The 26,672-nt window shown below is 36.8% G+C and overlaps 1 protein-coding gene across 2 annotated transcripts in view; it reads right to left on the bottom strand.

Moving 5' to 3' along the window:
- BANK1 (B cell scaffold protein with ankyrin repeats 1) overlaps positions 1-26,672 on the bottom strand; it is a 321,586-nt gene that overhangs the window by 151,871 nt on the left and 143,043 nt on the right. For both annotated transcript variants that reach the window (XM_086406760.1, XM_086406761.1), the window contains exon 7: positions 22,113-22,309. In XM_086406760.1, the coding sequence (XP_086262886.1) occupies positions 22,113-22,309 (197 nt within the window). The remainder of the gene's footprint in view (positions 1-22,112; positions 22,310-26,672) is intronic.

Here is a 26,672-nt window from a genome sequence, read left to right as displayed (position 1 = left end):
ATGTAAATTTTTACCATCTTTAAAATAATGAACAACAAAGACCTCTATTGACCCCATGTTCTATACTAGCTACAGTACCTTTTCTCTCTTGGTCTTTATGGCCCTAAGGATTGCTGCATACTCACTCCCCAACTGCACTTCTCCTTTCCTCTAAGATTCATGCCAAGGCTTTCTCACCTCTCCCACACCTCTGATGCCCTTTCCCTCAATGCACTTCACACAAATGACAGGTACACCTCTAAATCCAAAGGCTGATTCTCTGTCCTTATCTTAGTTGACTTGTAAGTAGCCCTTGTAGTAGTGCTGGGTTAATCATGTCATTTTATCATTTGCTGTTAGGCTGTAACCAGGTACTGAGTCCTTCACAAAGCAAGAGAGGGCTGGAGTGCTAGACACGATTTTGACAACTAATCACTGTCAAATTATTCTTTCATTTGACTTTCAGGACAATAGATTTCTGATGTCTTTTCGTACCTCAAAGGCTGTTCATTCTTGGCCTTTTCTGCTTGTATCAGCTATCACCTTAACTTTTAAACTTTGGAATAACTAATAGGCATTTTAAATTTATTGTGCTCTAAAACAAACTCCTAATCTTCTCCAGCAAACCAGTTCATCACAAAGTCTTCTTCATCTCAATACAACAACAATTCATTCCTTCCTTTATTTCTATCACAATCCTTGGAGATATCAGTAGTTACTCAATTTATTTTACATCCTACAACCAAAGAAACAGCAGATCTGTTGCCTCTTCTATAAAATACTATGCTATGGTAAGATATAAGCATAAGTGGCATACTTATTTCATCTCTTAGAAGAAATGGAGTAGCCCTCATAGTCAACAAGGGAGTCCAAAATGCAGTACTTGGATGCAATCTCCAAAATGACAGAATGATCTCTGTTCATTTCCAAGACAAACCATTCAATATCACAGTAATCCAAGTCTATGCCCTGACCAGTAATGCTGAAGAAGCTGAAGTTGAACGATTCTATGAAGACCTACAAGACCTTCTAGAACTAACATCAAAAAAAGATGTCCTTTTCATCATAGGGGAGTGGAATGCAAAAGTAAAAAATTAAGAGATACCTGGAGTAACAGGCAAATCTGGTCTTGGAGTACAAAATGAAGTAGGGCAAGGGCTAACAGAGTTTTGCAAGAGAATGCACTTGTCATAGCAAACAACCTCTTCCAATAACACAAGAAAGGACTCTATACATGGACATCACCAGATCGTCAATACCAAAATCAGATTGATTATATTCTTTGTAGCCGAAGATGGAGAAGCTCTATACAGTAAGCAAAAGCAAGACTAGGAGCTGACTCTGGCTCAGATCATGAACTTCTTATTGGCAAATTCAGACTTAAATTGAAGAAAGTAGGGAAAACCACTGGACCCTTCAGGTATGACCTAAATCAAATCCCTTATGATTATACTGTGGAAGTGACAAATAGATTCAAGGGACTAGATCTGATAGACAGAGTGCTTGAAGAACTATGGACAGAGGTTTGTGACACTGTACAGGAGGTGGCGATCAAGACTATTACCAAGAAAAAGAAATGCAAAAAGGCAACATGATATTCTGAGGGGGCCTTAAAAATAGCTGAGAAAAGAAGAGAAGCTAAAGGCAAGGAGAAAAGGAAAGATATACCTATCTGAATGTAGAGTTCCAAAGAATAGCAAGGAGAGATAAAAAAGCCTTCCTCAGTGGGATCAATGCAAAGAAATAGAGGACAAAAATAGAATGGGAAAGACTAGAGATCTCTTCAAGAAAATTAGAGATACCAAAGGAACATTTCATGCAGAGATGGGCACAATAAAGGACAGAAATGGTATGGACCTAACAGAAGCAGAAGATATTAAGAAGAAGTGGCAAGAATACACAGAAGAATTATACAAAAAAGATCTTCATGACCCAGATAACCACGATGATGTGATCACTCACCTAGAGCCAGACATCTTGGAGATTGAAGTCAAGTGGGCCTTAGGAAGCATCACTATGAACAAAGTTACTGGATGGAATTCCAGTTGCACTATTTCAAATCCTAAAAGATGATGCTGTGAAAGTGCTGCATTCAATATGCCAGCAAATTTGGAAAACTCAGCAGTGGCCACAGGACTGGAAATGGTCAGTATTCATTCCAATCCCAAAGAAAGGCAATGCCAAAGAATGCTTAAACTACCACAAAATTGCACTTATCTCACACGCTAGCAAAGTAATGCTCAAAATTCTCCCAGCCAGGCTTCAATAGTACCTGAACCATGAACTTCCAGTTGTTCAAGCTAGATTTAGAAAAGGCAGAGGAACCAGATATCAAATTGCCAACATCTGTTGGAACACTGAAAAAGCAAGAGAGTTCCAGAAAAACATCTATTATATTGACGACGCCAAAAGCCTTTGTTGTGGATCACAACAAACTGAAAAATTCTTAAACAGATGGGAATACCTGACAACCTGACCTGCCTCCTGGGAAATCTGTATGCATGTCAAGAAGCAACAGTTAGAATTGGACATGGAACAATGGACTGGTTCCAAATTGGGAACAAAGTATGTCAAGGCTGTATATTGTCGCTCTGCTTATTAACTTACATGCAGAGTATATCATGTGAAATGCCAGGCTGGATGAAGCACAAGCTGGAACCAAGATTTCCAGGAGAATTATCAATAACCTCAGATATGCAGATGACATCTCTCTTATGGCAGGAAGCAAAGAGGAACTAAAGAGCCTATTGATGAAAATGAAAGAGGACAATGAAAAAGCTGGTTTAAAGTTCAACATTCAAAAAAGGAAGATCATGACATTCAGTCCCATCATTTCATGGCAAATAGATGGGAAACAATGGAAACAGTGACAGACTTTATTTTTGGGGGGCTCCAAAATCACTGCAGATGGTGACTGCAGCCATGAAATTACAGATGCTTGCCTCTTGGAAGACAAGCTATGACAAATCTAGACAGCATATTCAAAAGCAGAGACATTACTTTGTCAACAAAGGTCAGTCTAGTCAAAGCTATGGTTTTTCCAGTAGTCATGAATGCATGTGAGGCTTGGACCATAAAGAAAGCTGAGTGCCAAAGAACTAATGTTTTTGAAATGTGGTGTTAGAGAAAACTCTTGAAAGTCCCTTGGACTGCAAGGAGATCCAGCCAGTCAATCCTAAAGGAAATCAGTCCTGAATATTCATTGGAAGGACTGATGCTGAAGCTGAAACTCCAATATTTTGGTCACCTGATGTGAAGAGTGACTCTTTGGAAAGGACCTTGATGCTGGGAAAGCTGAAGGCAGGAGGAGAAGGGGATGACAGATGAGATGGTTGAATGGGCATACCAACTCAATGGACATGAGTTTGAAAAAACTCTGGGAGTTGTTGAAGGACCGGGAAGCCTGTTGTGTTGCAGTCCATGGGGTCACAAAGAGTCGGACATGACTTAGAGCCGAATAACAATAACTGCTTTTCTGGCTCAAGTAAGAGGTGATTAACTTACTTAAAAAAACAAGTCCAAAAATTTAGCTTTCAACTGGTACCGTGTATTATATTTTTGGAAACAAAATAAGTCAGACATAATCTTTAATTTCTCACATCCATATATATCACAAGGAAGAGGTTGCTATATAAGGAGAGAAGAAGAAGAAATCATATTGCTTGGCTCAGAGCTTTGATACTTGATGAATATTCCTTAAAAATATTTATATATTTAGTTCTGCATTTTTCTGATATGTAATCTGACCTTGGACAGACCTTCATATAAATTTAAAGTAGAAACCATGCCACCATGGTTATACCCTGTAAATACTCAGTTTACACTGAGTTATATTAAACACCCTTTTCTATCCTCAAGCATCAAGAATGACTGAAATTCAAACCAATTAATAGAAAAGAATTTCCAAGAGTATATTTTTCCAATGAAATTTTAATCAATTTGCCTTTGAATGCTTTTATTCTGAAAGCATAATGCCATTGTGTTTATTTCATGAGGTCCACTCTCTAAAGCTACGATGTCAGTACTGATTGCTCTAATTAACATTTGTGATTAATTTTGTACTCACTGAAATTGCATTTCCTTTTGACCAGCAGGCATGCAAGTGACAGCTCTAGACTATTCTGTTCTACACAAGCTAATTGGTTTGAAAGAAGCCAGAGGAAAACAAAGAACTTAAGTTCAGAAGGTTTCTGAGAAATCAGAAGTCTGAGGATTATAAAAAGCTAGGGCTCTATGGGACTGTAAAGACCACTGAGCCACCACATGCAGCAGTATGAACTTTGTCAGGATCTTGAAGACTACCAGTGTCTAAAGCAAGTATGTTAAATATGATGAATTATCTGTTTAGAATGAGGTATTGTTTCAACCTTGAAAAAATTTTAATGACATTAATTGTCTCTATTCAAGAAGAACTGTAACACATATATACCATTCCCCTCTAGTTCATGAATTGCCTTGGGTACTGAATTGAAAATACCTGTGGGTACTCAATTAATTTTAACTTAATAAGCATTAAAATCACTCTGTACGGAACCAACAGGTAATCAAAATAATATGTTTGCTCTCACAGACCATGACTGCATTCTAAGCAGCTGTGGTATTTGTAACAATGAAGATGAGAGCAGAGATATTATTCTAAAGAAGTATTTCAAAATATTCATTTGTTGTGGCTGAATTTGCCATCCCAGCTGTTTTCCATAAAGTATGAAATTAGGAAAGTGGGAAAAGGGCTTATACTGTAGACTGAGGGGCTTGTAGTGGATGTAAAGAATACTTTCCAAAAATTGAGGCTACATAAATATTCAAACAGGAGAAGGCAATGGCGTTTGAATATTTATGTAGCCTCAATTTTTGGAAAGTATTCTTTATATCCACTAGAAGCCCCTCAGTCTACAATATAAGCCCTTTTCCCACTTTCCTAATCTAGTGGATATAAAGAATACTTTCCAAAAATTGAGGCTACATAAATATTCAAACGGGAGAAGGCAATGGCACCCCACTCCAGTACTCTTGCCTGGAAAATCCCATGGACAGAGGAGCCTGGTAGGCTGCAATCCATGGGGTCGCTAATAGTTGGACACGACTGAGCGACTTCACTTTCACTTTTCACTTTCATGAGAAGGAAATGGCAACCCACTCCAGTGTTCTTGCCTGGAGAATCCCAGGGACGAGGGAGCCTGGTGGGCCGCCGTCTATGGGGTCGCACAGAGTCGGACACGACTGAAGCGACTTAGCAGCAGCAGCAGTAGCAAATGTTCAAACAAATATTGCAAAATCAGTATCATTCAGGAATGATATTATGGCATCTCAAAAGGGTAAGACTTTCCTCTGCCTGGGGTGATACGGCATGACTTCTCAGGGTTCAGCTATTGCTAGGACAAAGTGCCCTTCAAGGTTTATCCAAAGAATCATTAATTCTTAAAGTAATGTTTAAACAACAAAGCATTTAAAAAATACTGATTATACAACCAGTGTAAAAGATTACTTCATAATTATGAAACAGAGAAGACAAAACAGACCTTGGAATAAGGAGGATGAATATTTTTATATTATGAGAAACTTATGTATCACTTCCTTATGAAAATATAGCATATTTGATGTGGAAAACCTGACTCATGGAAATACTATGTTGTATCTTTTCAAAAAGTTGGAAACATAAAACATGCACTGTATTTGTATTATAAAATCTTTGCTTTCTTGGAGTTTTAATAAGAGCTCATTTCATTTGGGGTAATACTACTGATAATGTAATTACCTGTTTTTTGAGTTGGAAAAAAAAACAACACTCAAAGTCTATTCACATACTTTACTCACCTTGCTTTTCCCAGAGTGTTTGCTCCAATTTCTGCCTCTCCCTTCTCCCTCCCACTCCCCCCTCCCCAAAGCATATGGCCATGGAGAACATCTGGGTACAGCCCTGATCCTTGTGACCTCTGTCTCCTTCTGTATGGAACCAGAATAAGGGATAAAAACTCGGGGAATCTTTTTTTTTAGGGTTATAGCCTATGTGTATATGAAGAAAAAGTATACAGATCCTGTTAGCTCTTCTAGGAACTTTATGAAAATATGAATCATTCATCATTCATTATGTAGCAACACAGTGAAAAAAAATACAGCAGCTGTGACATCTGTGAATAGTTCTTACTGAGAATTACAAATGGGGTTTTTGCTTGACTCTGTTAAGCCAAACTAACACCATTTCAGGGAAAGACTATTTTAAGCAGTGACATACATTGGGCTTACTAACCAGGAGAAATGTCTTTCCTGAAAAACGTGTAAGGAAACACTTAATTAAAAATCAAGTATTTTTTCAGAGTAACAGAGTAGGTAAAAACACAGACAGTTGCCTTACCCATTTCTTCTATTCTACAAACGTCTGTTTCTTTCTCTCACCTGCCTCTCTATTCTTCCTCTTTACTTTTTTCTTCTGATTTTGGAGCTTAATGGGAATGTTTGTGGTAACTGCTAAAATCAAAACAGTGAAAATTTTTGTTCTTGTGTATTTTCAATCTCTGAAACCCAAGGCATTTACACACAATTTTAATGAAAAACTAGTAAAATTTGGTATTGTGTGTATCAAGCAACTCATTGATTGACAATTTTTCACTTTTGAATCAATTTTCACATTGAATCGGCATCAAGTAAGTATTGATATAAGGTGAAATCTCTCCTTGTGGTGGGTGCATGCTAAGTCACTTCAGTCATGTCTGACTTTGTGATCCTATGGACTGCAGCCCACCAGGCTCCTCTGTCCATGGGATGCTTGTCTAGGCTCAAAGCAGTACACTGCGTGATTAAATAAATAGGACTGCTAAGTGCTCTTAAATTGCACAACTCTTTCCTTTTTGCCCATCAGTCAGGGAGAACTCCTTTGAAGTAAAGCATCAGCCTTTTAAGAAGGATATTAAATCCAAAGTAGGGCAGAAATTTTCATGAAGGAAAACTCCTACTCTCCTAAAGTCAGAAGTCTAGAAGGTCCAAAGCAGAGCTGCTGGATTCAGATGTGGTGATTATTCTGTTCTCAAGGAGGGGCATTCAGCCACTTCCTGCTCCATAAGCCACTTCCAGGTCTTATAGCTAATCTTGGGGCTGCTCTTGGCGCTGTAGGCCTGATATACTAAAATCTGTTCTCTTACACCTGATGAGCAAATATTTGGGGTTTCTAACTTGTTCAAAACCTCTTACAGTTTTCGGGTAAGGCCATGTCTACTTTTTGGCACAGTTGTTGCAGTTTACATTGATTCCTCTCTGACAAACATTTTAAGCAAGTGAAGGCAAACAATTCAAGTAGCAACTTCTTGAGTTTATCTCCAAAGGATTCATCTCATATTATATTTCTACTAAAAAAACAGGCTACCGGGTTTTCAAGGAGTATGCAATAATAAGAAGCATTGAATAAAATCTGAAATTAAAACAGCAGAACATAAAATGTTTCTGCAATACAACAAATATGAAAGAATAAAATATAGAAAAATATATATCTGAATCAGATCAGATCAGTCGCTCAGTCATGTCTGACTCTTTGCGACCCCATGAATCGCAGCATGCCAGGCCTCCCTGTCCATCATCAACTCCCGGAGTTCACTGAGACTCACGTCCATCGAGTCAGTGAGCCGTCCAGCCATTTCATCCTCTGTCGACCCCTTCTCCTCCTGCCCCCAATCCCTACCAGCATCAGAGTCTTTTCCAATGAGTCAACTCTTTGCATGAGGTGGCCAAAGTACTGGAGTTTCAGCTTTAGCATCATTCCTTGCAAAGAAATCCCAGGGTTGATCTCCTTTAGAATGGACTGGTTGGATCTCCTTGCAGTCCAAGGGACTCTCAAGAGTCTTCTCCAACACCACAGTTCAAAAGCAGCAATTCTTCAGTGCTCAGCCTTCTTCACAGTCCAACTCTCACATCCATACATGACCACAGGAAAAACTATAGCCTTTACTAGATGAACCTTTGTTGGAAAAGTAATGTCTCTGCTTTTGAACATGCTATCTAGGTTGGTCATAACTTTCCTTCCAAGGAGTAAGCGTCTTTTAATTTCATGGCTGCAGTCACCATCTGTAGTGATTTTGGAGCCCAGAAAAATAAAGTCTGACACTGTTTCCACTGTTTCCCCATCTATTTCCCATGAAGTGATGGGACCAGATGCCATGATCTTTGTTTTCTGAATGTTGAGCTTTAAGCCAACTTTTTCACTCTCCACTTTCACTTTCATCAAGAGGCTTTTGAGTTCCTCTTCACTTTCTGCCATAAGGGTGGTGTCATCTGCATATCTGAGGTTATTGATATTTCTCCTGGCAATCTTGATTCCAGCTTATGTTTCTTCCAGTCCAGCATTTCTCATGATGTACTCTGCATATAAGTTAAATAAACAGGGTGACAATATACAGCCTTGACAAACTCCTTTTCCTATTTGGAACCAGTCTGTTGTTCCATGTCCAGTTCTAACTGTTGCTTCCTGACCTGCATACAAATTTCTCAAGAGGCAGATCAGGTGGTGTGGTATTCCCATCTCTTTCAGAATTTTCCACAGTTTATTATGATCCACACAGTTAAAGGCTTTGGCATAGTCAATAAAGCAGAAATAGATGTTTTTCTGGAACTCTCTTGCTTTTTCGATGATCCAGTGGGTGTTGGCAATTTGATCTCTGGTTCCTCTGCTTGAACATTAGGAAGTTCACGGTTCACATATTGCTGAAGCCTGGCTTGGAGAATTTTGAGCATTACTTTACTAGCATGTGAGATGAGTGCAATTGTGTGGTAGTTGGAGCATTCTTTGGCATTGCCTTTCTTTGGGATTGGAATGAAAACTGACCTTTTCCAGTCCTATGGCCACTGCTGAGTTTTCCAAATTTGCTGGCATATTGAGTGCAGCACTTTCGCAGCATCATCTTTCAGGATTTGGAATTGCTCAACTGGAATTCCATCACCTCCACTAGCTTTGTTTGTAGTGATGCTTTCTAAGGCCCACTTGACTTCACATTCCAGGATGTCTGGCTCTAGGTCAGTGATCACACCATCGTGATTATCTGAGTCATGAAGATCTTTTTTGTACAGTTCCTCTGTGTATTCCTGCCACCGCTTCTTAATATCTTCTGCTTCTGTTAGGTCCATACCATTTCTGTCCTTTATTGAGCTCAATAGCTGACACCAAATTTCTTCTTGAGGATAAAGAAGGCTTTCTGATAAATTGTTTAAGAAAAAAATTGATTGTTTAAAGACATAAATAGAAAAGAATGAAAGAAGATGACCAAACTCCTGAGAGTATGCAAGAGCAGAGAAGTAAGGTCTGTGTGGGGCAGTATTTGGAGGAAAAAATGCTGATTATTATGGATGAAGATTAGCACCAGGGTCATTGCTATAGTGAAACTCCTTCTCTGCCCCTAAACCTGTCGTGAGAATTGGTATTGACACAGAGGTCTCTGTGAATGATGTTTGCGTGAGAATCTAGGGGAAAAGTCAACACTATCTGGGAACTAGGAAAGCTGGAGGAGGATGCTACATCCTGGAAGCATTAAAAAAGAAGCCAGAGCATGGAGTTATGTATGCACCATTAGGAAAGATGTAAGAAATCTCTTACTTTAAAAGTTCTAGGAATAATTAGAATATGAGCGCTGTTTAGCTAAATAATGGGTTTTGAATTACTTAAGGAAACACATGTGTAAAGTGGTTATTTCTAGAAAGTAGAGTTATAAATCGGAGAAGGCAACAGCACTCCACTCCAGCACTCTTGCCTGGAAAATCCCATGGACGGAGGAGCCTGGTAGTCTGTAGTCCATGAGGTCGCTAAGAATTGGACATGACTGAGCGACTTCACTTTCTCTTTTCACTTTCATGCATTGGAGAAGGAAATGGCAACCCACTCCAGTGTTCTTGCCTGGAGAATCCCAGGGACGGGGAAGCCTGGTGGGCTGCCATCTATGAGGTTGCACAGAGTTGGACATGACTAAAGTGACTTAGCAGCAGCAGAAGCAGCAGAGTTATAAATAACCTCTATATTTCTCTGTGTTTTCCAAATATTCTAAAATAACTATGCATTATTTTTAAATGAAAATGAAAATAAACAGATGCATTTTCTCCTTGGAAGCTACGAAACATAAAATTTATTTACTTCTGTATTACTGTTGGTTTATGAATATTATGTAAAAGAAAGGTATTCAGTTTTAAATTCGCATGGAATTTTGCCTTATGTATTCTTTATTCAAATTGCATGCCTAGACACAGATTTATAAAAAGGTGAACAGGATCTAAGTATAATGAAACTGAAGTTTATAAAGGGAAAAATCTCAGCTTGGCGTAGATAAGCAATCCACTAAAAAGAAATTCCTGATCTAGTGAGAGCTTAAAAATGTGGATGTTGATTTTAAGTGATATTCATATCCTAATCATTTTACAAAAGAAAAACAGTCTGCTATTTCTCAGAAATTAAAATGGACACATAGTTACATATTTTTTCCTAGAATAACAACTTGTTTGTATAATATGTTGAAGCTGAACATAAAAATAAAGAATAAAGACTAAGAACTGAATAAATTCCTAGAAACATACCTATATCATATGGGAGGAGAAACAAAATAGATCTTTAGCATATTTTCAGTTACCATGGTTACTACTAGATACTAGTTATAAAATTCAACAAATATATTTTCAAAAATTTTACTTTTATTATTACCAATACAAATTTAGACTATAATAATAATTCCTTGTTTGTTTGTTTGTTTTTTCCTGGCTGCATCACATGGCTTGCAGGCTCTTGGTTCCCCTGACAAGGGACTGAACCTAGGCCCTGAGAAATGAAAGCTCCAAGTCCTACCCACTGGACCACCAGGGAATTCCTTTAATAATTCTTTTAAATGGCAACTGATGTTTCTCTCTCTCAGTAGGGGTGTGTGTCTATATGTCTCACAAGGTGCTTTGTGATAATCTGCATAAAATCAAAGATACTACTAAATTGCAATCATTTTTCCTTCCTACTCTGTTATTCTTTCTCTCCCTTGAAGTGATAAATAATGACAAACATTCAGAAAAGAAAGTCATTCCACAAAAAGAGCAGATAAAAGAATGAAAAATATTTTGATTTATTTCATTACATTTTTCACTCTTATTTTTAGTAAAACATATCCTATTGCTTGGATTTTTAAATATCTACTGTGAATGTGTGTATAAGCTCTAAAAACAGCATTTCTTACTATATATTTTATTAAAGTTTCATACTAAATATTAAATTAAAAAAAAAAAGTCTATGGTCTTACCTCAGTCATTTCTGCACACAAGTCAAAGGATAATATGTATTCCATGAAAAAAACGCATAAAATGACTCTGTTTTCTGGTCCAAGAACTCAGAGGTTACATGTGCTCTGCCTTCTCCCCACAAATGTACATTCCATTCCTTTCACCCAGGTGCATCCTTCATGTTTCTCCATTAAATATTTAGTATTTAAAATTCTGTTCATGATTTATCTTCTTTGGAAAAATTTCCTGTGATTTCAACTTTTCCAATTATGATCTTGCCTTCCATTTCAGGGTCTTTCAATATTTATGAAGATGTTTTGGACATTTTTATGTTCATCTATTTCATCATGTTCTGGGACACTAGCTATCACTTTATTTGTCATGAGCAGTTTCAGCACCAGTGAAACTTTGTTTTGCCGGAGGTACTTTGCTCATTGAGTATACTGCCGCCATAGGGCTTCAGTGTTAAGCATTCATGATTTAGGGAGTGAGATCCTTGCACAACTTTTCCCTTTACAAAGCAAATACCCCTTCTCTGTTATATAAAAATGTAATTTTAACCAGGAGTTGAATTCGTGTATTTCCTTACAAATCCCATAACTGTTTTCTTCTAGACAAGTCTTCTAACTCCAACCAGAAATGACTACATGCTGCTCCATGAGACCATTGTTTCACTTAAATACAATATGCTATAATTCAGGATAAATATAAGGAAGAAAAGGGGACGACAGAGGATGAGATGGCTGGATGGCATCACTGACTTGATGGACGTGAGTCTCAGTGAACTCCGGGTGTTGGTGATGGACAGGGAGGCCTGGCGTGCTGCGATTCATGGGGTCGCAAAGAGTCGGACATGACTGAGCGACTGAACTGAACTGACTGACTGATGTATTTACTTCTTACATAATTGCTTTGAGAAAAAAGGCTTCATATATGTTACCAAAGACTACTTTCAAAAGTTAAAATAGTTAAACAAAAACATTTAAAATCACTTGAGTTTAACTCTGTTCAGATAGGGACAGCTTTCTCTCCTCTTTGGTTCCTAGGCTCCAATGCTCACTATCATTTTTTAAAATACAAAGCTCAGCAGAGTTATCAATATACTTTTGTACTATCAGAATATAAATACAAAGGATGAAAATTAAAAGATAACGCATTGGTAGTATTCGATTTTAAGGAAGAAGGAGATATGCAGTACTTAAAATCATTAAATGGAGCTTCGTTGGGCTTAGGTGAGAAATACAGCTCTATCAGATTAGTGCACTATCTCCAACAAATGACAATCTAATTTCCTGATCTGTAAAATGAGAGTAAAAATGTCAAACTCATACAGATTAGTACACTGATCTAATATGTTATCACCAAGCATAATGCTTGATACAGAAGCATTCAATAAAGGAGAGCTTGTTTTATTTTCTTTCCTTTCCTTTCTTGAGTCAGATCTATATGGAACAAAAAGAATGAGCTTGAGCTGAGTCACGTTTCAGGATACATTATAGGAACAAGGCCACTAATCTCAAGCAACTTACTTAAATCAGTACACTTCATATGAACAGCCAATTTACAATTTCATGGCAAGTATTCCCAATCAAGAAAAGTAAAAATTACCTCCATTCTGATCTTGCACATTAACAATTATGCTACTGGTCAAAAATTGCAATTTTTTCTGAAAATAATATTATTCTGTTATCTATTGTTAATGGTATCCTCATGCTTAGTAATTGTTCATTAACTACATACTTATTGAATACATAATAATAAACATAAAATGGAACTGTTTAGTTCTCTGATACTCACAAGAGAAGTACATTATCTCTCTCCTTGTCTTGTCATTTGCAAAAAAATAAGAGGCATATAATTTATCATGATAAATTTACTGCATAATTTATCATAGTCCTTGCCATGTAAATGCCTACTATTTCTAGGACAGATATTTTACAAATTAGAAAACTGGCATATCTCTTTCTAAGAAAATACATTTTAGTATGAACAGTATAAAAATAAAATCACAAAATATCTCTAGATGTTTAGATAAATAATGATAAATATGGTGGATAAAGTTTTAATGTATTGTGTTGGCCTGAATCTAGTTCTTAAAGGATAAAAATTGTTTGTGGAGGATTTGAAGAGAGACTCAAGAAGATTAAGTGTGGGTACTGACACTAAAACACTGGAATATTTGCCAAGGTTAAAACCACTTGGCACTGTAATAATGCTGCTGCTGCTGCTGCTGCTAAGTTTCGTCAATCGTGTCCGACTCTGTGCGACCCCATAGACGGCAGCCCACCAGGCTCCCCCATCCCTGGGATTCTCCAGGCAAGACTACTGGAGTGGGTTGCCATTTCCTTCTCCACTGAAATAATGAACAGCTTTAAATGTATCTTTTACTAATGGTAAGTTTCTGGAGGCTACAAGAATTTTTTTCTGGTTTAATGTTTTTTGTATCCAAATTTTACTTCCCCATAGTCTCTTCTCTTAAAGAACTATAAGAAAATATTTATTTCTCATCTTGGACAAACATCCAAATAACACTTACAATTTTTTTCTTTAGGATGAGAGTCATTACTATTGTTATTAATCAATAAACATTTATTATCTACAACATGGAAGACATTAGGTTAGATGCTATGGGGAATATGGAATAAACAGAGCATGACACTTGCCTCCAGGAACTGAAAAGTTAATGTAATCAACACTAACTGATTAATTCATTCAATGCTTATACAGTGAACACATAGTGTTTGCCAAAAACTGTGTTAGTTAGATATTAAAGAACTGTGGTGAAGAGGTAAAACTATCTTGCACTCATGGAATTCATAATGTATTGGAGAGACAGACATAAAAAACCAACAAGAAAATACAAATAAATAGCTATTCACCAGCACTTACTTCAAACTATAAAAAGTCCCATGGAGGAGTGGGTTATCAGAAACTGAATAGTGGACAAATATTTTATTTAGGAGGAATGAATGTTTAGGTAAAGGGAATAACTTTTAATAATTACATGAAGGAAGGACAAATACATAATTACAGATAACTTTTATTGAGTGCTTATTACGTATCAGGTATTCTAGTGCATGTTTCATATGTACTTATGTTTATCATAACAATGGTACCAAAACAGGTGTTTATCTCCATTTTAGAAATGAGGAAACCTAAGCAAGGAGAGATGAAGTGATTTACTTAGGGCATGTGCCGTGTGTGTATGACTCATGCGACTTGTGTCTGACCCGCTGCAAACCCATGGACTGTCGCCCACCAGGCTCCTCGGTCCAGGAGATTTCCCAGGCAACAATACTGGATTGGGCTGCATTTCCTACTCCAAGGGATCTTCCAGACCCAGGGATCCAACCCGTGTCTCCTCCCTTGGCAGGTGGATTCTTTATCATTGAACACCTGGGAAACCCTTAGTCAGGGCACATGGCTGGAAAGCAGCAGAGCCAGTATTTAGGTGGCTCTTGAGTATAGGTGCTCAGCCTCTAGCACATAATGTTCCTAAATTAGGCTAAAGTTTATGATGGAAATTGAATGTATAATAGTGGAGGTATATACCTACAGCCATTTTCTATGAAAGTTTCCGGGAATAGGTGGTTTGAATTGAGATTTTGGCATGGTTAGGAGATCAGGATATTTTATGTAGGAGGAGGAATGTTTAGGTAAAGGGAATAACTTTTAATAATTACATGAAGGAAGGACAAATGGACTTTGGTGGCTGAGGTGTATGCACAAAAGATACGTCTACAATAGTTAGCTGGGCTAAGCCATGGTGGGTCCTCAGTGTGCAGCCTGACATGGGATGATTGGAGGCCACCAAAACTGAGAAGGAAGACCTCCCTGGGGGCCTTTTCAGCACAGTTGATCAAAAGGGAGATAAGGTATAAACCAAGAGAGCCACAGAGAGAATGAAAAGGAGGGAACAGATGTGATAGATGACATGTAAGTGCAACTGTTAAGATAACCAAATTGATAGTTGAATCAGGGTAGTGTGAGGAAGACGGAGGCTATGAATGGGTTCACGGTTACATCAGACATATTTTTTAGCAGGGTGACTTTGGGACAATGTACTTCATCTCTACAAATCTATTTCCTCATCTGAAAAATGGAAAATAGTATACGCATTTGTGACTATCTAATTAGGAGTTGAAAATGACTTTCAAATTTTCACCAAGTCAATATTGCAGATAATTATGCCATTAGAAAGGATGAAAGAAAAGGAACATTTGGGTGTGTTGAGATCTAGAGGCCTGTAACATATCTATGTGTACACATTCAGTTTGCTAACTAAAATTGGAACCTTAATTCAGGAGGAAGGTCCAGGCTAAAGACAATGACTATCAATCATGAGAGAAGACTGTGTAGAAAGAACCACAGCTGATGGGGTAAGAGAAGGAAGTTAGAAAGGATCAGTGGACATTTAGAAAAAAGACAGGGTCGGGGAATCCAGTGCCAAGGTTTGAGAGCAATCCAGTGGATCTGATCTAAATTACTCATGGCCTTTGACAGAGCAGCTTTAGTACTGGGCTGAATGCAAAGCTTGGGTTGTTAGGAGGAAAGAAATAAGTGAAATGAAAAGTCATTCTTTCAGTTAGTTCTGGACCTAAAAAAAGGGATCAAAGAGAAAGCAGGGCTGATGGGAATGTGTGTGTATTCAAACATGTTTGTTTAAGAAAGAGTCAACATAATGGGAGAGATTAACGATGAAGAAGAGAGAGGCTATGATTGATGCTGAGGTCTCAAGTTGATATGAATAACAATAAATCAAAAGAAAATAAAGTGAATGCAATATCATTTATTGTGGATCTATTACACCTTTTATGTGTTCACATTAATGTCATCAAGTCCTAAAACACCCTGTAAGGAATTATTTTTCCTATTTGCAGATAAAGAAACTGAAGCTGAGAGAAAACAAAGAGGTTGTTCAAGGATGGAAATGTGGTATTTGATGAAGTTAGGATTCAAATTGAACTTGGCTGAATCCCAAGACCAAATGACTAGAAGAAAGATAAGAATTTGACAAAGAAGACAGAGTTGAGGGAGTTTAATAGGATGTTTAGAACTGCACAGTTAGGGCATCAAAACTGAGTTTGAGGACTTAGGGAAAAATAAAAATCTGTAATACACCACTGTGGTGCATTTAATGCGATTTTAGAAGGAGATTGCTAAGTAGCTCCAAAAGCATAACTGAGACATGAATTTGTAATGCATGCAGTCAAGTGCAGTTATGTGACTTGTTCCACTTTCTTCAGTTCTAACAAAACATCAATATTGAACAAAGGCCAGAATTCTAAAATTCACTGTAGGCTGGCCTATTAAAAATAAATGCTGAAGATAGCAGCTATGTTATTTGTCAATGAATACTCTAAACCTAAACTTGAAAAAATTCTGAATGTAGAAACAACATGAGCAACATATTTTTAAAAGCATGGGATCCAGTTAAGGATATTACTGGTTCAGTGAGATCAAGCAAGTCCTTAAATTTGATACTTGCCTTTTTTTCCCATCAATGAATAAATATGTGCTGAGCATTTCCCCTGCAGCTGATGTTGGGAGGAGAGAGGAGTCCATTCCCCTCATCAACTTCTAGACTTATAAGGAAGAAAAATTATATAAGTAGAGCAGGGTATGCTGCCATTTAGAGGGAATTAGTATACACTGCTGCTGCTAAGTCGCTTTAGTCATGTCCCACTCTGTGCGACCCCAGAGACGGCAGCCCACCAGGCTCCCCCGTCCCTGGGATTCTCCAGGCAAGAACACTGGAGTGGGTTGCCATTTCCTTCTCCAATGCATGAAAGTGAAAAGTGAAAGTGAAGTCGCTCAATCGTGTCCGACTCTTAGCGACCCCGTGGACTGCAGCCTACCAGGCTCCTCCGTCCATGGGATTCTCCAGGCAAGAGTACTGGAGTGGGATGCCATTGCCTTCTCCTAGTATATACTAGTGTGTTCTAAATTATATGTAATAATCCACTAGGGAACAAAACAGAATATAAGATATCAAATAAGCAAAGCCAATATTGAGAGAAATAATGGGCCAAAAGGAATGAATGTTCCCTGGGCTAAGCATAAAGCCTACCTTCCTACAGCAGTCAGTCAATCATTGTGCTGTACGAGGGATGGATACTTCAGGTACTTCAAAATCTGCCTCTTCTGTACTTTCATTCCAAACCCTTGACCATTTGAAAAGGATCAGAGTCACTGTCTACCAGGCAGACACTAGAGGGCAACAGAATCAATCTTCATCTCTCTCATTCTGGCGCACGTGCACACACACACAGACACACTAGCCCACACTAGTCCACTGTCCACAGGTGTAAATAGCAGTGTCAGGCTATGTCAGTGAGAGCAGGATGTCACAAGAATCCCATCATGGATGTAAGCAAGATAAACATTCAGTTAGGAGTCTTCTTGAAAAGTCTACTGGAGAAACTACAAGAAAAACTGATTTTCTATTTCTGAAATTTTCATGAACATGAGGTATCACTAAGATCTTATTTATATATGCACCAAACTACGTGATTGAACACTGTGGTGGAGAAAAAAAGATGCTATCTGAACACTGTACGGATGTGAGAGTTGAACCATAAAGAAGGCTGAGCGCTGAAGAATTGATGCTTTCAGATTGTGGTGCTGGAGAAGACTCTTGAGAGTTCTTTGGACAGCAAGGAGATCAAACCAGCCAATCCTAAAAGAAATCAACCCTGAATATTCATTGGAAGGACTGATGCTGAAGTTGAAGTTCCAAAACTTTGGCTACCTGATGCGAAGAGCCATTAGAAAAGAACTTGGTGCTGGGAAAGATTGAGGGCAGGGGGAGAAGAGGGTGACAGAGATGAGATGGTTGGATGGCATCATCGACTCAATGGACATGAGTTTGAGCAAACTCTGGGAGATAGTGAAGGACAGGTAAGCCTGGGGTGCTGCAGTCCACGGGGTCACAAAGAGTTGGACATGACTTAGCAACTGAACAACAAATATCTGTTGGCTCTCCAATTCCACAGCAAACCCACAGAGGAGGATGTATTTCTCTATTTATACACGATGTAATCATTTTGTGAAATGTTTAAACTGATGGGGATAAATAGGGTAACATACTGAGGATAACACAAAGAAATATCACTTATTTTGCTTAAAACACATTCTAATTTTTGCTGTGGGCTTTCTCTGAAATCACAACGTATCTCACAGTCTGTAGCCAAGTTTCAGTTTAGTTTCAAATTTTCAGTTATTTTTGACTTAAAAGATAAGTTTTTAGAGGATGAAATTAGTTGTCAAGATTGCTACTTGATATCTGAAATAGTTAGATTCTCTCAAGAGTCCTTTGAAACAAACTGTGGTTCACACTCAATTGTGGATTTAAATACCAATCCTTTACCTCTGTCCATCCACTTTTCACATTAATTTTCTCAGAAGGCATTGTTAGAAACTGAAAATTGAGTAGTTTATTTAAAAGACTTTATGGATTATAGACACATATGGTATTTTTATCTATAATAGTACTGAAAGCATAAAACAAGTGTAGGTGTTAATTAGATAACCAGCAAAGCATGTTCCAAGTCTCACATAGCTGTTCTTTAGTTGCTAAGTCGTGTCTGACTCTTTTTGTGATCCCCATGCACCGTCGCCTGCCAGGCTCCTCTGTCCATGGGGTTTCCTAGGCAAAAATACTGGAGAGGGTTGCTCTTGCTGTCTCCAGGGGATCTTCCCAACCCAGGGATCAAACCTGCATCTCCTGCATTGGCAGGAGGATTCTTTAAGCTACCTATTAATAATGAAAGGCTCTGCTCATAGATTGTGTATAAATTATTAACCTTTCAAAGTAAAAAGTGACATGAAGAAATGTCAGGAAAGTGATTTGAGGCCCCTTCTTCTCTGCTTCCTCTTTCCTTCTTCTTCATCTAGTTAACACTAAGATACGGATGGCACTTCTTTGTTTATGAATGTTTGCTAACGAGTCTCTTTTTTTTTTTCTTGATTTAAAAAAATCATGATTGGCTTTTTCTTCTACCAATTTTATTCAGTCATGACCAAAATCACTGTGTTGTAATACCCTCTGAGATTCTAAAATGAACAGTGTTTCACTGATGGAGGACTAGGAACAATTGAAGAAATCAGTAAATCAGTTGGGGGTATGTTTGAATTTAAAAATATACATTTCTGCAGGGCAGAAGTATGGTCAATTGGTGGATTATAAACCTCAAACTGAAAGAATAGCTATTTCTTTAAACAATTCCGAAAATAGCTCATGGAACATTTGAATGCATATGTGACAACTCTGAGATCTATCAGAATGTGATTATAATATTGAAGCTGTATAAATATTATGAAAGAAACAATAAAGCATTTTAGCAATGCAAATAGATTGCACATTTTCTCTATTAAGTTTAGATATACTCTTAAAAAGACATAACTATTATAACATAGTATAAAATTTCATCATGTGTTTATCTGACATACTTTCAACAAGCAGATAAGATTATTGGATTTATTTTAAATAAAACTGGTCATCAGAAGAATATTAGAAGAATAAATCAATAGGAAACACCCTTTACCATGCATGTCGCAAGCTAATTCATACATTCCTATTTCCTTAACACACATTTACAAAAGAACCTTTGGTAGCTTGCAAAATTACTGTACCTAAAACTATTCATAGCCATAAAATGTGCTTATAAAAATGCTGTCCCTTACAATAACTACAGGCACTTCCTTCAGCTATAGTGACAGCAAAACATACATTTGCAAAATAATTGCTCCATCCTAGCTATAATGGCAATGTCTACTATAGACATACTGGCAAAATGCAAACTACTAACAAAAAGACAGAATACAAAAAAGAGTTTGTCAAATTTAATAGAGTAATTATCAAGTATAACCTTGCAAAATTAGAATGTAGCCACAGTGAAAGAGGAAATACTAAGTCACCTAAAGACAATGATATCAATCAAATATCAAAGCTATTATTGCAGAAGCAAAGGTATAAATACCCAGAGGATGTGAGAGAGAAAAATTTATTTTCCACATCCACTGAATCCTACCCTCATACTAGCTTGCAAACCTACTGTTATTATTATTTAGTACCATATTATTTATGAAGTATGTGTAGTGTGCATGGGGCTGCATCTGTTAAAGTTGAGTCCTCACTGGAGAACCAGAAGTGCATGCATAACCCTTTGAAAGTCAATTTATCTTAGAAAGTAACCCTGGATGTTGAAAACTTTCAAGAGGAATTTTAAGTCCAACAGTGGTTAAAATTTTGAGAATAAAGTTGTGTAGAATTGAGTCCCCAGGATGTAATGAACAATAGTACTGTGTGTCAATGTACAAGGTTGAATTGAATTGACTCATTGACTTACCTGGCATGTTGCATTCATCAATGACTATACATGATGGATAATGACTAAAATGACAATACTCCCCACATATATGACAATCACTATATAAAACCTTTCCAGGAGGGAAAATTATGCTTATTCCTCATTTGAAGGACATATAAGATTAAAAAGTAGTTTATTAGTTTCTGTATATATTTTTGTATTAATTTCTGTATTCTTTTACAAGCAAAAGATATCCTATTATAATTCCAGATAGTGGATGATACCAATACTCTCCAATGACCATTTGCTATTCTTAAAAGTGGGGAAAAAGTTGGATTGGTTATCATTTTGTCCTCTGGAAATAAGAAATACTAATGATTTTCATTAGTCCACCATTATAGTGACTTAATCTAATAATCAGAATATATGCTAAAATGACCAGAAGCATTTCAATGTTCTCTATTAACTGTTTACTGGCAATAACATTATTTATCTTTTGAGAAACCAAAGACAAATTTTGACATATTCACCAACACGGTAATTGACTACTATATTTTCCTAAGAGCCATCAGAAGTATTATAATTCACTTTCTCAAGCAAAATGTGTACACCTTTGTTACAAACAGAAAATAATTGCTTTTCTAAATTTGACTATGGAAACACAAAGTGTGTTTTATGTACTAAGGTATTATCCTCTCCTTCAAAATTGTCCCTTGTAAACGAAAAAGTAGCATAGACATGTATACACCATCAAGTATAAAACAGATAGCTGGTGGGAAGCTGCTGTATAACACAGGGAGCCCAGCCTGGAGCTCTGTGATGATCCAGAGGGGTAGGCTGGGGTTGGGGAGGGAGGCTCAAGAGGGAGGTGATATATGTAAAACTGTGGTGATTCGCATTGCTGCATGGCATAAGGCAACACAACACCTTGTAAAGCAATTTTCCTCCCATTAAAAAATAAAAATAAAAACTGCAAAAAGAATTGTCCCTTGGTGTCATTCTTACAAAGCTAATATCCTTCAAAGGGTGTTCTAAAATTTGGGGCTTCAAGCTCAAGTTATACAAAAAGCAACTGGGACTTAACAGAGAGAGAAAAGGAGTCACATCCCAGAAAGAAACTTAAGCAACATGAGTTAGTTTTTATTGGATAGACTTTTTGAATGGTTATCAAAATGTATTACTTTAACATAATGAATATTTATCTCATTTCATGGGCCTAATAATGTCTTACTTAAGACTTTTGAACAAAAGACTAAAGGTAACGGGTCTTCATTTCCTTTGTATCAACTACTTTCCAATACTGAACAGGTATTGTTAACAGGTTAACAACAGCTAACAGGTTATTTGGAAGCCAGAAAGGCCAGATAAGTTTCAAAAAGGGTTATTTAGGGGTGGGAGTATGTAATCAGAGCTGGTTCATGGCAATATTAAAACAAGTGGACTAATCTTGCAAAACGCTTAAGACAACCAATGACTCAGAACCAGCAGACACTACAGACTAGCCGTATAGTAGCATCACTGTCAAAAGAGCAATGCCCATGTACAAACACACTAATTTTAACAGTTTTCAAGATAAAATGGAAAAAAACAACTTACTGAAAAGTCTTCAAAGATTTTCTTGAGTTCTTTGTGACCATGCCTTTCAGCAATATGTGCTGGATCTGAACCTTCCAAATTTTTTATCTTAGATGCCCTGGTTGCTCCTGAACATTGAAGCAAATGAACAGCCAAGTTCTTTAACCCAAATTTTGCCGCACAGTGGAGAAGAGTTGGAAGTTCTTTGAAATAAGAATCTGAAATAAGCAAAACAGAATAATTTTTTTTATCACATTTGGAACCATATAAGAAAAAGTCAAACACAATCTATTGGGAACATGTGTACACCTGTGGCAGATTCATGTTGATGTATGGCAAAACCAATACAATATTGTAAAGTAAAAAAAAAAAAAAAAAGATCACACCCCCCCCCCCAAAAAAAAATAATACCCACAAAGCTTTGCTGACTTGTAGAGTCAGCAAATAAGAAACCATCAATGGTTTAGCAGTGTAGACTCTCCCCTTTCTATTCCTGATCTCAAATCAAGCATACATCAATATTCTCATTAGCATTAGTGCCTCTCCCTTACTTGTAGGGTAAGTTTAATATAGAAAGCCATATCAGTCTCAAATGTAAAACAAAACAAAAACATTACATTGTAAAAACTCCTTTTCAATGTATTTCAGTATTAACCAAATACTTAAATAACAAATGAATTCCTCTATAAGATCTTTTTTGTGTTTTCTACTTCCATGTCTACTTTGTTTCCTTTTGAAGTTGAAATGAACATGAAATTCCAGGAAGGGTTATGTTAGATTACTGTATGAGTTTTTTTCTTTCAAAAAGCAACTGCAGATTCTTGGGTAATGTGCTATGAGAGCATCCTGTGAACCGATGTAGACGGAGTTGTAAATTTTCCAATACACATCTCTGACTTTCTGGGCTGGGTGAAACAAACCCTGTAAACAATACTGTAGCATTCTACATGGTCCAATCGCAACTCTCAGACCCTCCAGGGCCCCCATAACTGCCTGAATTACATGGGGAGATGTCTCGAACACATTGGGCCATACATAGTTAAGAACACCTATATTCATTATGAACTTGACTATATCTTGTAACTTTATTGTTTATTTTGTGTTTAATGCACAGCTGTTTCACACCTTAAACTTGCTTTGATTTGGTGATGTAAACTTTTAAACATTGCAGATCAGCGTAGAACTGGTCATAGGTAAAGAGCTAGAAATCCAGTAGCATGATTTTTAAATAACCTTTGTTTTTGATGTTAAGCAGTAAACGCCAGTAGTGACCAAGAACACAGTGATTACACACACTATACTGGAGGGCTTTCATTTTTAATTCATGTTTATGAAGATTTAGAATTCATTCCTTGTGTTTAAAGAGAATGTTTAATTGAGAAATAAACATTTGTGTACAAAAAAAAAAAAAAAAGTAACTGCAATAGCAAATACAGGTAGGCACTTTTATAAAAATCTTCAGTATGGAATTTTCCATTAGGATTTTGTAGGTTTCATGTCAATGTTTTGGAGTTTGAATTTCCTAATTACATATTAGTTAGAAGACATGTATTAATTATGCATAACTATAAGATGATGAATGCAAACTGCTATCCCAATGATGACACACACACATACACAAACTGCTGAGTGGTGTATTGTTATTCTATACTTTCACACCTTGCTAGAAAAACTGTGTTATAGAAATTACACATCACCTTACTTTAATAGCTGTGGCATTATTAGAAGCAAGCAATGTGAAGATTTATAGTAACAGAAACAAAACCATCAAAGCAGAAGTCAATTATCTTTCAGCAAAATTCTGAAGCAGTGAAAACAGCCACCTCATAATGTTTTGGAAAATTGTGAATCTGGCCTCATTTATCTCTTTGCCATTTTGTAGACCAAAAAAAAAAAAAAAAAAGGAAAAGACAGGGGATTTAAACTTGGTGCTTTCAGTTCACTTGAGTGTGTGGGTGTTTGAGGGCTAAATAAATCATTTCGTTTTTTGGTTTGTATGTTTAACCAGGAAACACAACAAAACAAAAACCTTTAGGACATGTTAAAGACTTCTGGTAAGGAAATATTTTATCCTTCAAAATGTGTTAGAACTAAATGGCTATAGGTAGATCTATGATTGAATTTCAATGACAAAAGCACTGGTCCCTTCTTGTATGGTGTGCAGTGAGCAAAAAATTATCAAGTATTTTATAAAGATGAGCTTATAATAGCTGAAACTCTTCAAGGTAGGTAGCAATTTTCAAACTAAAAATAATGTATTTTCTTAAAAAGGAGTTAAGATGCAATTTTCTATTTATTTTCATTTAAATAAACTATAAAATAATTTTCTGCTATAATTAAACCAAACTAAAGTTAGTAAAGAAAAATATTTGCATTATGTCAGATTTTTACATGCCCTTGGTCATGTTTTTCTGTTATACCATCATTACTTGCCAGTCAATGCCTTATGCATTGTTCCTGCACATTGCTATTCTGGTATACTTTTAAATCACAGTTATTGCAGCACAAAATATTATTTTCATTAAATAAGTGTTTAATCAGTGTACAAATACATTCACCTTTTAACCTGTTTGTAAATTTCTCAAGTTTAAGGTGATATAATATTAGAAACAACTATGATAAACTTTATTAAGAATCTCTCTTTTTATATACCAGGAAGAATAAAAAAGACAGTGACCAAGTGTACATGGTTTTTCAGGGCTCATTTCTTGACAGTTTTGATATTCTATGTTTTCTGGCACATAAAAGGAAGAAGTTCTGCTGATTTAAGATTATGCTGCGTATACTAAATGGGACTACAGGCTTGTAGGCTGGTTCCTTTATTTTCCATTTCTTTATTTCATTTTTAGTTGTAGCTGAAAACCCACTAACCTACTAGAAGGCTTTGCGAGCTTATAAACATGAAAAAGCTTTGGAAGTCATCTTTCCAGTTTCCTACCCAGTAAGAGAATTGCCTTCCTGCAGTCTATAAGAGATGATCTTCCACGTACTGCCTGCATAGCCCTAATGATCGAGTGTTTTCTACTTTCTAAGGCACCTGTTTCTTGATTAGACAACACTGATCATTAGACATTTTTACTTCTGTTGAGGTGAAATGTATTTCCTCTAAATTACCTGCTCTTCATATCCCTTGGGCTATACAGAATATGATCCTTATGAAAGTGCGGGCTTAGAATCAGCTGGCTTTGCCATATGTTCACTGTGTGAAGTTTCAGCAAGCCAGTCAGTATTCGAGCCTAGCTGTATTTCAGCATCTCAGTATTTTAGCATCCAAGTTTGTAGGGCTATTGACATAATTAAATGACAACATATTCTAAAAAGTGCCCACAACAGTCTTAGTTTCCTTTTCTTTCTCTCTTTTGCATCAAATGGTTTAAAGCTGCCTTGTCCTAACTCACCTTTGTCCCAATCTTATGATCACAAATTCTTTTCACTATTCCAACTAGTTATCATCCTAAGAGACTGACTCCACTTTTTAAATGGTGGATCTTTTTGAAACCTGCCCCAATGTGATCATTACAGCCATCCCTTTCATGGTCCTGGATGAGGTTATTTCTGCTGCTTAGTTTCATTACGTAAGAAATGCTCAGCTTGCTAAGGTACATGACCAATAATTAGAAATTTTCTAATTTAAGTTTTTTTTTTAATTAATATATGGTAGAGTTAACATTTCAAAGGATTAAAATGTTTTGTAGGAGTAATATTAGTTGTTTTAATACTAATTAGATCATGACCTCTAGCATTATTTTTCAGGACATTAAGTTAAATATACTTAATGTATGTGTATATATTATTATATCAGTATACATATTATATTTATATATGAATAAAGGTATTCATGTCAATAAAGGCATGATTATGCTAAGAAATAGTTTGGGTTTTCTGGTATCATGCTTTTTATAAAATCATACTTTTTATATTTTACCTTGATTTGATTACTAGAAGAATTTGAGATAAGAATGAATTGCTCTGTGTACCATACAAGCACATTTGTAACAGTGTAAGATAAGAAAGTTCTTTATCTTAAAAAAGCAAACAAATCTTGTTGGGCGAGCCTATCTTCTCTCCTGGGCATTCACTCAGTGTAGAGAATGCACACATGCATGGTCAGTCGCTAAGTTATGTCTGACTCTTTGTGGCCCCATAGACTGTAGCCCACCAGGCTCCTCTGTCCATGGGGTTCTCCAGGCAAGACTACTGGAGTGGGTTGCCATTTCCTACTCCAGGGGATTTTCCCAACCCAGGGATCGAACCTGTGTCTCTTAAGTCACCTGCATTGGTAGGTGGATTCTTTATTACTGAGCCACCTGAGATGCCGTCAGAGAATGAGTGCTGATCAAAGAATGTATCAGTGACTCAGGAGATGATTGCAATCTATCCCTTGCTCTTCTTCAGTGCTTAACTTTATTCTAGACCACATGATTACTAATGTTTTTGCTTACAGATATTTATGTTTTGATTGCTTTTGAAAAATTATAGAAGTGTAATTTCACTGATCACGAGTTTCAGGAGTTTTGACAGTTATACATATCTATATAACCATCATCCAAAACAAGCTGAAGAAACTAATCACCATCGCAA

The sequence above is a fragment of the Bos grunniens genome, chromosome 6, assembly GCF_055505025.1.
Source record: "Bos grunniens cultivar Pamir isolate PY7600 chromosome 6, Bosgru_T2T1.0, whole genome shotgun sequence".
In the NCBI taxonomy this organism is placed as follows: Eukaryota; Metazoa; Chordata; class Mammalia; order Artiodactyla; family Bovidae; genus Bos; species Bos grunniens.
Note: the sequence above shows the minus strand (reverse complement) of the source record. Positions and strands in the feature narration are given on the sequence as shown.